General features: G+C 30.8%; 1 protein-coding gene across 1 annotated transcript; it reads left to right on the top strand.

Moving 5' to 3' along the window:
- The first annotated feature begins 845 nt into the window (after positions 1 to 845).
- On the top strand, positions 846 to 3,939 carry LOC148616322 (uncharacterized). The gene is made up of 4 exons (XM_088581594.1): positions 846 to 951; positions 2,364 to 2,474; positions 3,211 to 3,400; positions 3,820 to 3,939. The coding sequence occupies exons 2-4, from the start codon at positions 2,382 to 2,384 to the stop codon at positions 3,858 to 3,860; spliced, it is 324 nt and encodes a 107-aa protein (XP_088437720.1). The 5' UTR covers positions 846 to 951; positions 2,364 to 2,381; the 3' UTR covers positions 3,861 to 3,939.
- Positions 3,940 to 13,115: the final 9,176 nt, after the last annotated feature.

Raw genomic sequence — 13,115 nt, 5'->3', positions numbered from 1 at the left:
GTCCCATCCCATTTTTCATTTGATCATCATTTTATGTTCATTTTATCATCCATTTCATGTTCATCGCCTGAATGTAGCTGAAATATTGCTGCTCGGGCGTTAAACCCCAACAAACAAAGAAAATAATGACACAAAAGGGTGTGAACATTTTTACTAATACATTGTAATTGCTAATATCATATAAATGTGTATGTATTTATACATTTTATAATAATGACTGTTTTGTGTTCCGTGTATTTTTTTTGTGTGTGTCTGATGTTCAGGTTTTTATATCCTCATGCACATCTATTGTATTTACGACATTAAGTAATAAATCTATTGTAACACTTATGCACTTAACTAGATTTATTACAACTTCTAAATTAACAACTGCAGACTTCCATTTAAAAATAATTCCTTACCCCTTCTTTTCTACGTCTAACAAATTATAAACTTCAGCAACTAGACCAAGTGAACTTGAGGGTACAATATTGTATATATTGGCAAAAAAAAAAAAATCAAATCGATATAAGTTCATTATCAATAAATAATGTGTTTTCTAGTGATAACTATTTACGAAGCTATAAATTCACTTTGATTCAGTTTTGCAAACAGTTGAATTAAAAATTGAAACGATAACTCTTAAACATAATTTATTATAATAATCTATCCAGGTTTACATTCAGAACAAATGATAAAATGTATTCCCTCTTAAATATTACTAAGAAAAATATTTCACTTATGTAAATGTCAAATTATTTGAAACTTGGCCTTGACTTCTTCCTCTCCCATTTTTTCCATATTTATGTCATTATAGTCAATATAAAACAAGTCATCATTTAAAAACAGGTGTTAACGTGTATTATTATCAATGATAATTATTCGGAACGGTAAAGTATAAATAAGGGACAAAGAGACAACCCATTTGTTCGTCGGTAATTGCACAGCACGACAATACTCCAGGATATACAAGTAAGTTCTTTTTTTGTTTTATATTTAAGCCCATACAGTAATAAAGATCTGAGGATATTGTTGGTCTTCCATTGATTAAATTTCAATCATTTAAATAGTTGCATAGGTCTTTGCATTATTTTCAACAAGTGAATTGTCTGAATGAAAATTTAAATCTTCTTTTAAATCAAACAGTCATCTTCCATATAAAGTTTATTAAAAGTTTGTTATTTAATCAAGTAGGGACCAGTTTAACCCCTTAAACATTATCCTTGCGTGTGTTTTTTTGTGTTAAACCGAAGTTTAACTGTATGAGATCAATCAACTCTGTTTATTTAAGCTTTTTACTTGTTCTTATTTCCTGATGTTTTTTTCTATTTAAAGCTACAAATGTAGTATAATAACATTTTGACATTTTTCTGTGATATGTGTTCATATCGACATCAAAACTACCGTTATTCTTTTTATCTTAAATATTGCTTAATGATTAAAAATATATATTTTGCTAAGTCGATGAGCATGCGTGATGTATATCTTCACGAGGTAGGACTTTAGTGAAACAAACGATTTTTCTTCGTTTATTGAGTATCTTCCACGCAAGGTCAACATCCATTACACAGTTAACACGAAAGGATCTTTGACATTTGTATATACAATTATGGGAGGTCAGTGCATGCGATATCATGTTTAAAAGAACACTTAAAAGAGATACTGACCGTGGCCTATGACGTGTTTTAAAACTTATATACAAGATTAAATGAAGTTACTTTAAGAAAATCCTATATTTACTTGTTCATTCAGGAAAGGTTGCACATTGGCTTTTATGGCTATACTTCGGTAATATTATAATAGAAAGAAAGAAATAAAAACAAAAATAACACATTTCGTAATTTTAAAATAAAATGTCCTTCGAATACAGGCTGATAGACATTATAACCATATAACCCAATATAAAGTGTGAGCTTGTTTAGTTAATATTGATTCAGAAACAATAAAAAGTAATATATATCAAATATAATGAATATAAAGCACACGAATAGCAAGGGGGATAGTTTGCCACCAAATATTAACAAATGGAATGGGATGAAAAGTGAAATAACACCAGGAAATAATATACTCAATCTTTATCAGACTTATTATCATGAATAATGTGATATTGTTTGATATTTAAAATATTTAACCGAATGATTAAAAACTTTGAAGAAAATGATTGCATGATTAAATAGTATGAATGACTTAAGACCAAACTTTTAAATGCAATAACTAGCTTGAAACACTGAATAAGTCTTAATTGCCTTTTTACATTATTATATCTCTATATTTGGTTTTACTACTCGACAAAAATAGAAGACAAATCTGTTTATAGAAGCCAGATTTTCAGTATCGCTAAGTTACGATATACTGTGTTACAATACAATGCAAAATTTTTACAGTATTCAACCAAGTTAAAGATGAAGACAGTTTTAATTTTGAGTCTGGTAGCAATTGGAAGCGTTTTATCTGCAAACAGTTTCCAAGATAAATTTAGATATTCAGTAAGGAAGGTGAGATATATTTCATGTATTGCAAAAATACCTTAAAGAGAAAGTAGATTCCTTCGAAATTCATCCTTTGATATTTCAATTTTTATGGGAAAGAATGATAAGTCTGCGCTGATATTTTGATTTTGTGTTAAAAATCGGGTATGTTGTGTTAGAAAAAAGAGGCAGTGAGTGGCACATGAACAATTTTATTTTCAAAACGTTTTAAAATCAATAAGGGATCACAAAGCGATGTTTGTTTTTAAAGAAATGAATATTGATTTGAAAATAACTGAAATAGTTAGAATGATGTCAATAACATATAAAGCACAATAAACTTTGAAATGAAGCAAAGTAACTCTTTAATCTGTTGATGATTGTGTCGACTTTCTAGCGTACTTTGAAAATATTTTCTGAGTAATCTAATTTTAAAACAGAAATATCCCAATTTATTTTTGATGACACAATGAGTTTTTCATTGCATTGAAACAAAACAATTAGTGAGATAAAATTTACCCTGTGAAGACCATACTGGCCTAGTTTGAATTTGGGCAGTTTCTTAAACAATTGGAACCATACACATGCGACATAGAACATTTCATCACATACACAATTAAGCCTTTGTTCAAAATTTTAAAAATAGTCATTATCGATTTTACCTAACATAATAAATGAATTTGTACTGTATTATTTTATGTATCTTAACAAGGGAAAATTTTCAGAGAAATTAATTTATTTCATTTATTGAACATATTGTTAGATTGCAGACAATTACCGAAGCAAAAGGTCAGGTGACGATGCGATGTTACAAATGGCCTTCAGATTTACTGATTCAAATGGCGATGGTATTGTATCAGGGAATGAACTTTCATCAATGATGAGAATGTCCGGTGAAACAGTATCTGCTATGGAAGCAAAGCGGATGCAAAACTTGAAATTAAACTTTGACGGTAAGAAACAGTTAACACCTAGTAATTGGATCAAATCAACATGAAGATTGTGGCGATCTTGATGGAAACACTTTTATCAATTATTTTGCCCTTGTAGAATTTATTTTAGTCATTTCAGGTGTTATTTTTGTTCCTTTGCGCTTTAATGTTTTATATATCATTATCCAAATCTTACTTGAAACAGTCTATGCAGATATTTTGAACCCTTTACATTGTAATATTACTTAAGCTTCTTAAAGTATTAAACTGTTACGGAATCATATATATAACAAGTCTAAAGGATTGTACAAAGATACTTTCAACGTCGTTATAAGAGAATATAAACGAGGAAAATTTTCAGTCAACTTATGACCTTCTTTAGTTCTAAGCATAACCTGAGTATATGATATAATAAAAGTATGATATTGTTTTTATTTCAGATTTTGCTACATTGTACAGATTAGGTATGCAGACACTATAAGTACACACTTAGAGAGCTAATTAGCTCGTATGTCTGCTAGTTTTGAACTTTGAATGCTTTGAATAAAGAGTTTAGAATATCTCCGTTTTTCATTATGATAGATATTGCTATTGAAATCTTTACCAATTTATCTTTTAATCAATGCATTAATATAATAAACGTATTGAAACTTTGCAAATCGCTTAGCTTACTTTAGATATCCAAAAGCATTTGGATTTGCATTTTTTCAATTGTTATGTACTTTGAATATCGTACATATCATCAATTGTTCATGAACCATTGTTTCTTCTCCTAATCATATTGTGTGAATGAAACTAAATGAATCTAAATCTACTTTAGAGTGCATGGTTCATTCACCTGAGTCATGAAAAAGACGATATTCTTAAAAAAATTGGTTTAAAATTAAGGACCTTACATGTACACACAATTTAAAGAATCTCAATAGAAAATTCATTTATTGAATAAAGCTTTTACACATGAACTTTCAATGATTTGACTTTAATTGTATTAAAACACATTTAGTAATATAAAAAGATGAAGCGAAAGCTTTCAATTTATTCCTTGTAAACCACTGAATGTTTTACTAAAACAAAATCATTAGATGTGTATTTAAAACTTATTTCGAAAAAGTTACAAAACAAATCATAATGAATAATGTAATCTGTATTTTTTATTCTATTTTGTACGATCGAAAAAACAACCGTTTGCCATCTTCATATCGTCATCGACTGAAAAAAAATCGCTATACACAATAACTTCAAGGTTTTTGACATCTATGTATCAGCAAACTATACTAAACAAGAAATAAACAAAAGAAAAACATAAAAAAAAGCAAAAAAAAAAAAAAAAAAAAAAAAAAAAAAAAACCTGTTACTCTCGTAGTGGTATTGATTCAATGTGGATCCTGAAAAATTCAAAAAGATCATCTGAAGACCATCAATTCAAGACTATTATCAAAATAGAATATCATGAAAACCTTATTCATCCTTATTATCGGTATTCCAATGGGAACAAATTGTGCTCCTCTACTTGCTGATCTATTTCTTTACTCTTATGAGGAGTCTGTTCTCATCCAAAAGAAAAATAATATCGTTGATATAGATGACGTATTATCTCAAAACAATCATAATTTCGGGGATTTGATACATCGCATCTACAGTCCTTGAATCGATCCACGCAACGATTTGACGGATCGATGACCGTTGACTGATTGATCGCTGACGGATCGATGACCGGTGACCGATCTGATCACAGTTTTGTTATATAAAATGACGTAAGATCTGTATTAAATAAAAGAAAGTAAAATAAAAGTATAAATTGATGTTTAAATCTATTACATTATATGAATAAGTGTAAAATTAACAAAGAAAACAACAAAAACCGTAAAAATACATTTACCGCTCTGTGGTCACGTGATGCAATTAAAAAAATCAAGTATTTGAAAGAAAAAAAAGGTTAGTTGGGAGGCTTATCCTACCGATACTCCTGGTTAATGCTCCCAGTTTTTAGTTGATTTCGACTTGCTCATTTACTTTTATTAGTTTGTATGTATTATTTTCAGTTATTTCATGTTCTTTGTTATGTATATCTGTTTTCCATGTCTGGTTTTTGTCCTTGGATTACATTCTTTTGATTTCCTCTAGAATCTTGTTTCCTTTAATGAATCTTTCTAATCAAACGATAATCATGAGTGCCGGTATCAAGTTAATAAAAATTGTGTAGCTGACAAAAAGCTTATACTGTTTGTACTAGACATATACCATCAATGACATGATATAATTATTCAAATTCCAAATCAAATATAGCTTTTAATTGTTAAGAAAGATTTATTAAATTTAAGTATAAAAGAGTAAGCAAAGGAACCAAGGTTATAGCAGTAATCAAAAGAATGTAATCCAGGGACAAAGACCAGACTTGGAAAACAGACATACACAACAAAGAACATAAAGTAACTAATATCATACATACAAAGTAACAAATGTAAATGAGCAACTCGCTAATCAGTGTTAAAAAAAACTTATTCTTATTCATCCAACGTGTCATAGTTTTCCTTTCCTTTTCGTCTACTAAATAAAAATTAGTGTTTTCAAATAATAAAAAATAATATTTATTCATTTACCTTTAGCTGAGCTTAAACAATAACTATCCTCTTCTGCAGCCAGCAGAAAGGAACAGTAAATCATTTTATGAACGAAATTTTGGAATTTGGTGGGGTTACAGATGACAACGGTTATTCTGGGTTGTTAGTAAGAAATTGAAACTTTGATACAAACATACTTAATACTACTCAAATACCTTCGATGGAAATGTTGATACAGAAAAAAATATCCTCGTTCATTTTTGAACCACGAATAAGTTTTAATGCTCATGCATAGTATGTGACGTTTTCATTTTCGAGTGCTCTCATAACAACAACAAGATACCAATTTAGTTAAGATTTATTCTTTATATCTTTTGCAAATGAAATAAAACATCACGGGTATCTCAGTTGAATGAGCGACGAACTACCAAATAAAATACAAAAAGTACATTTGGATATTGAATTGATACATTAATACTGAAGACCTACATATAAATAATTATATATATAAAAATGAAAATTAAACAAAAATCAAATTAGAATTATTATGTGCAGGTAACATACGGGTTACCGTACCGGCAAATTACTTATTGGAAATGCGAAGACGTTTAAACGAACTTCCTTGAAATGTTGTATAAAAAGAAAACAAAGCTTTAAGCAAATAGTCATACTCTCTTTTTGAATTAATCTTACATGAATAAAAAATAGACAAGATAATATATTTGTGTTGACCATATAAATGTAAAGAATGATCAAGGGAACCAAGGTTATAGTGGTAATCATAAGAATGCAATCCAGGAACCAGACATGGAAAACAGACATACACAACAAAGAACATGTAGTAACTAAAATCATACATACAAAGTAACAAACGCAAATGAGCAACTCGGACTCCTCTAAACACTGGGAGCATGGACCAGGTGAGGTCAGGGTAAGCATCCCCTGCTTTTGTAGAAACACCCGCCGAGTTGCTCATAAAAAGTCAAGTCCGAGGTAGACGAAAAAGAAAGGAAAACTATGACACGTTGGATGAAAAAGTTTTCATGACGCAGATGGATACACCGTAACGATCCACGAGTTCATGATGACGACCATAAAACTTCTGTAGTGATGACTTCAATCTTGTAGCAACATAACCCTGTTCCAGAAGACTATTTGTTAGAATTCTAGCGGGATACAAAAAGGAGGTAAAGATATGAGGCTGACTTCACATTGTCTGTAGTATCCTTTATCTCAAGTTTTTTTTGGGTAGATGCAAGAATCTGTACCAAGTAATATATATTTGTATCTAGGTGTATCATCTTTTTTTTTGCAAAAACAACGATGTATTATGTTTTTAAATCTGGATTTTAACTGAGAATGGGAAATAAAAGTATACAGTCATGACAAATCATAGGTTTTAATGATATTATATTCTGAAAATAACCTTGAACTGATTGTCTCCGAAAGATCTTTCGAATTTTCAATGATCCATATTAAAAACATACCACTACGGGAGTAACAAGTGGTGTGATAGGACTGCAGACCCTCTTTAACAGCTGTGAGTATAAAAGTTTTGAAAGAGGTTTGATGGTACATTTTGCAGATCCAGCCATGCAACGTTGTTTGTATAGATTCCTTTGGAGTTCAGGAATTCAGTACATAGACGGTAAATCAGAATCATCGTCCTTGGTAGAGAGACGAAAAGAGGATAACAAAGATTTATGGTTTTCAACAATCTATTCTTTGGAGAGTGTGGTAGCAGTAAAGGTCTTATCACTGCTTTTATTTTCTACGTCTATCTCTGATAATATACATTGGATGTAAAACGTTTTGCAGACAAAAACAATGTTGTTTTGAGCTTAGTCTGCTGGTAGGACAACATATATGTCATGTATAGGTGTACCGTCTTTAAGTGTGTTTAAATTGTTTAAACTGTTTGCAAAACAGTGTTTAAATGGTTCAAGAAAAAAAATCTATTCAGTCACTAGTCACAATGGTGCCTACTGTATACTGTGTCAATGCATCAAAAATTCAATTAGAAAAGAAATTATAGCTATAATGGCAGCAACTCTATAGAAAATGATCAACATTACAATCAATTAATATCTGAATATCAAAACTCAAAATAATACGAAAACATCACCAACCTTAAGAAAAAGAAAAAAAAAATAGGACATGTACCACCCCAAGTAGAAAAAAAAGTTTGCATGAAGAGGAAATAAGTGGGAAAACAACATCAGGATCATCAGTTAGATTAAATTGTACGAAGTAAACAAACCAAACAGTACAAACTGCAGTACGAACCACGAGTCATACTCTCATCAGTTAACGGTCATGTACTTGAAATTATAACCATTTCACTTAACTAAAGTAAAAAACAAGCTTTGTATGCATTTAAACTTTTTCATTATACCACTAAATATAATTTTAAAGCAAAATTATTGGGTGCGTCAGTCGAGCAAATATGAATTGACAGCCTCAGTTTAAAACAGTTGAAAAAAAATATTCAAAGGGGGTCTAAAAGGAATCTACATTTTTCATTCTTTTTTGTATGATTGAATAAAATTTGTCATTATCTTATTTTGCTCAATAACTAAATGTTTTGGTAACTGTACAAGATTCTGTGCTATAGAAAACCAATACATGCAGATGTATTTTGGTAAATGAAAAAATAAAAAAAAACTTACATTAAATATTAGAAATTTTCCAATACGGTGCCTTTTCATGTCAATGTAATGACTTTAAACTATGCATATATTGTATAAAATGTATATAAAAAAATTGATACGACTTATATCATAGCTTCCACATCTGCTTTACATATATGAATACGGTAGCATTTTTCTGAAACCAAATTTGATATTTCAACAAACAAGAAATGATATGCATTCCTTGATCATAAGTTCCCTCCTTTACAAAAACTTATAGATTTTGGTTTAAAATATGATTCTGATTAAACCAAAAGTCATTCAAACCTAAATTCAATGTTAACAATCTTAAGTTAGCTGATGCACTCAACTATTTTTATTTTCAAATAAATCATGCATTTGATAAATATAACAATTATTTACAATATAATTTTCATTTGACAATAAGTTCATCAATATTTCAGTATATTGTCAGATTGATACATGTCACAACAAATAAATAAAATACAAAAGTCTCAGAAACTGACGACTCTGTTCGCAACACCGCTTCACCGACTCAAGTTTCATAGAGGGAGGACAGCGTAATCATGTAAAGATCAGAAAAAAACATCCCAACTATGTAAAAACTGTCAGATTTGCACAGCAAACATTTTGTGGTTCCCTCTGCGAGGATCCAACCATTTCCACTGTGACATATATGGCAACATCGCCTTCAAAAAGTCCAGCGACCTAGACCACTCAGCCAGCCGGGCTACAAAAATATAATTTTTGCTAGCCGGATAGGATAAATCTTGGGTTGGTACTTAATACACGATGTGTGGTAGTAGAGGACAGTTCATCTAGGTGTTGTTTTGTAGGATAGAAGATAAGAACAGTATATATCACAACAAATAAATATTATATTTACGTCTCAGATTGTGACGACTCCATTTGCTTCACTACTCTAAAGATTATCCTTAAGGCAGGGGAAATAACATTAGCATGTAAAGTTCTGAAAATTCTAAACGATCTTAGGACTGTTCACTTTGCAAAGCAAATGTCTGGTTGTTCCCTCAACGGGAATCTATCTCCGCTGTAACAGTCACAATAACTTGACTACTCATTGCCCTTCAGGATTTAAAAACCAATGGAGAAATCATAGTAAATCCAGCAGACATATTCTGTGCAGTAATGGTCATGGACAAATCCGCCTACTGCCAGGAGACCGAATCTCAACATAAAGACGACCATTTTTTACTGAAGTATCACAGACACTACACCCTCCAAAATTAATGTGGAGGATGTTAAATCTGAAATAAACAAAATGTACGAAAATGACCTCATTGGCATAAAGACACTTAAATATCTAAAACATGAAGGTCGACTGAAAAAAAAATTCTTCAGCACAAGAAACTCCACACTGTTAAAAATCTTTCCAAGTCCCTTAGATTGCTTTCAGACAGTTTGTGTAGTTTGTTAGTATGGGCAGAATTATCTTAACCCAGCTTGACTCAAAGCACGTGTCGTTCCTGTGGCAACAAAAGGTTTAAATGCTATAAACAGATGCACCAGTCGTACAAATTCACCAGCACTGTCCCGGGGAAACGTTGAAATATTGTGTAGCTTGCAATGCAAAAGTGCCACTGTGATATATTTGCTCCTCTGTTTGGTCTGTGGCCTCCAATATGTTGGCGAACCCAAACAACATTTTCACAAACATTTGAATGAACACAAACAAAATACTTTATTCCTTGTACATTTCAGATGACTCAACTCATGTCTCAAGGAGTTTTACCAAAATGTATATCCCAATCGTAGAATATAATAGTATCTGCAGCGATCCACAAAATAGAAGCAAAAAATGGGGGGTGGTTTAAGGACTTCGTGGCTAACACCCACATGAAATTAAGTGTTACATGTTTTGTATAGCTGTTTTTTTACGGTTTTTGGTAATTGGGAATATGTATATTTTAATACTAGGTTATCTTGAATCCTCTCGCCATCAATACAAATGGTAATATACTTGATTACGTTATGCATTGTGTTCGTTCCATTTACTATCTTGCATATTGAGTAAAAGTCACTGAAGAAGGTCATTTTTACGTTATTTTATTTTCTAAACAATTGTATCGGTATCGGTATCGTTGCACAATGCTTTAGATTTATAGTTTATATTTAGCTGAGACTTTATGATATATGTACAGGGATCAACATTCTATGTAGATCCCTGTCTTGCATACTGTTATTCTATATGGCAAAGGACTAGCGAGTAAGATGGTAGAGTTGTTACATAATATTACGTTGATTGCTTGTGATTTCATTATTGTTTGAATGTATGTAAGACAAATGTTTTTAAAGTATGTCTTCTGTTTTTAATTTTGAAGAAAAAAATGACGGAATTTAGTTTTCCATTTATTTCTTTTTTATGCAATTTTGTCAAATATCTCGCTACTTCCAGGCTAGATCGTGAGAGCTCACTTGATGTTTATATCCAGTTGTTTTTATCACCAGAAGCAAAATTTACGGTAGCATTACTTTCAATATTTCAAAAAAAAAGTGATTAGATTAGTTTTTATTTTTGATAGGCCTACACTATAAATTCTTAAGGTAATGATTTAGAGATTAAGGTTTTAAACTGAGCGGACTTGAAGAAGTTGTCATTTATTTATCATGGTCAAATAATAGTTTCTGCGTTTATTGAAAATTGGAAACTTTCTTTAACGTATAGTTAAATAACAAAATTATTTTGAACAACAGATCATCATTTTCTAATTACATTTCGTGTTTATGATGCTACAAAACTAAATACAAATCTTTTTATTTATCAATCAGGCATATTATTCCAATCAAAGATAAATGATGTTATTTTTTAATGAATTGTTTTACTTGTTGGTTACGTTAAATTCGCATTTCATTTTAAGCCTGGTGTCATCGGCACTTGATAGCGTAATATTGTTTTTAACTGTTTATTGAACAACTGATTAAATAGTTAGAATTTTAAAGTCATTGTATGAATTGATCTTTGTTTTTATTTTCTCAGAAGATTGGCGAGATTGCATGTTTACATTGTGAGAAAAACACAGTTTAGTGTGGTGACCTTTTAATGAGTTTATGGGTATTACGTCATCAGTTCTTGATAGGAAATGATTTTCTGTATGGAGGGCATGAAAAACATAATTGGAAAGTGAAAATAAAGAAAACAAATAATTCAATATATTTCTATCAATATTTCTTATATATTTCATTAACGTTTTTGGGTGAGAAATAATATGATACGACCAGAACTGCGCACCATACATTTTCTTTTACTGGCATTGACATGCCAGTATCCCGACTGCGCATGACCGTTGAATACATGACCTTCCACTTTCAGTAAAAGTTTGTTACCATTTATAACAAGTGAATTTTTTTTGGGTCTAAGCGAAAAGTCAAAGAAGTAGATACTTAATTTTATTGTTATAGCTTTATACACAACATGGCGAAATCAAAGCCCCATAGAAGCGAGGAGGTATCCAGTAGGTAAATTCCTGGTGAATACGTGCGATTTTGCGTTTTATGTGGAACTGTCTGTGCGTATCGCCATAGAAAACTCATGACTGTTGAGAACAGACGAATGCACGATATCTTAACAAAAATATTAAGAATTGAAATTAAACCAATTATAATCTTCGGTGCCGGACATTGTAGGTAACTTGTTAATTGTATTTTTAACTAATTATAAACTTTTAACATATCATAGACAAAAGGTAGAAGGAGCAGACTTGCACAATTAGTATGTTTATGCTTATTTAATAAACCAAGACATCACTTTAAAGCACGCCAAGTATTTAAGACCCTCTGCATTTTAAAAGCAACATATCCACTTTAAAACCACGGATCGATCTCGTACAGTATATACATTATACAAGAGAACAAAAATTTTAAAAGGTCTGCAAATACCACTAGATATTGCTGTTATTAACATAAATACATTTATTTTGGAGTAATACCTAAAGGTCAATTAGGTAGGGAGACACTATTTGACATTTTAATGACAGCCTTGTACTCATCGTCACCCTTCACTCCCTTACAAAGAGTCAACTGGCCAGTTATTAACTCATAAACTGACTACATGTTAAATAAATTAAATAATATGCAAGAGTACTGAATTGATTCTCTTTCGATGTACTACTACTTCGACAAAGTTTGTTTCACTTTAAAAAGCGAAAGAAAAAGTCATTAACATAACCAAAACAGAACAACAAAAATAAAACAAAAAATAAAAACCAACCCCACCCTCCCCCCAAGGAAAAACAAAACAATAAAAATAAAAAAAACTTTTTGGAAAAATAAAATTGTGACATTTATTTAACATATTCATAATTTGTATTATAATTAGTGATACGTTTCGATTTTATAAAAAAATAGAACTGAAGAGTACTTGCAATCTGAATTTTAGCGAATATACCTTGGTTCTCATCCCAGAGTTAAACCAAAACTATTAAGTACAGTTGTACCAGTCCATATACAATTAAGACACTGCCTATGGTAAGGTGATTCATGGTGTGGCACAGAACAGAAAAGTTT

This window comes from Perna viridis, chromosome 5 (genome assembly GCF_037379345.1).
Source record: "Perna viridis isolate PV_CMFRI_1.1 ecotype Kerala chromosome 5, ASM3737934v1, whole genome shotgun sequence".
Taxonomy (NCBI): domain Eukaryota; kingdom Metazoa; phylum Mollusca; class Bivalvia; order Mytilida; family Mytilidae; genus Perna; species Perna viridis.
This window is presented reverse-complemented; position numbering and strand designations above follow the sequence as displayed.

Excerpts from the sequence above, each read along its gene's own strand:
- LOC148616322 (XM_088581594.1), top strand. The coding sequence starts at position 2,382 with ATGAAGACAGTTTTAATTTTGAGTCTGGTAGCAATTGGAAGCGTTTTA. Across the intron at positions 2,475-3,210 it reads TTAGATATTCAGTAAGGAAG|ATTGCAGACAATTACCGAAG; the intron begins GTGAGATATATT and ends ACATATTGTTAG. Across the intron at positions 3,401-3,819 it reads CTTGAAATTAAACTTTGACG|ATTTTGCTACATTGTACAGA; the intron begins GTAAGAAACAGT and ends TTTTTATTTCAG.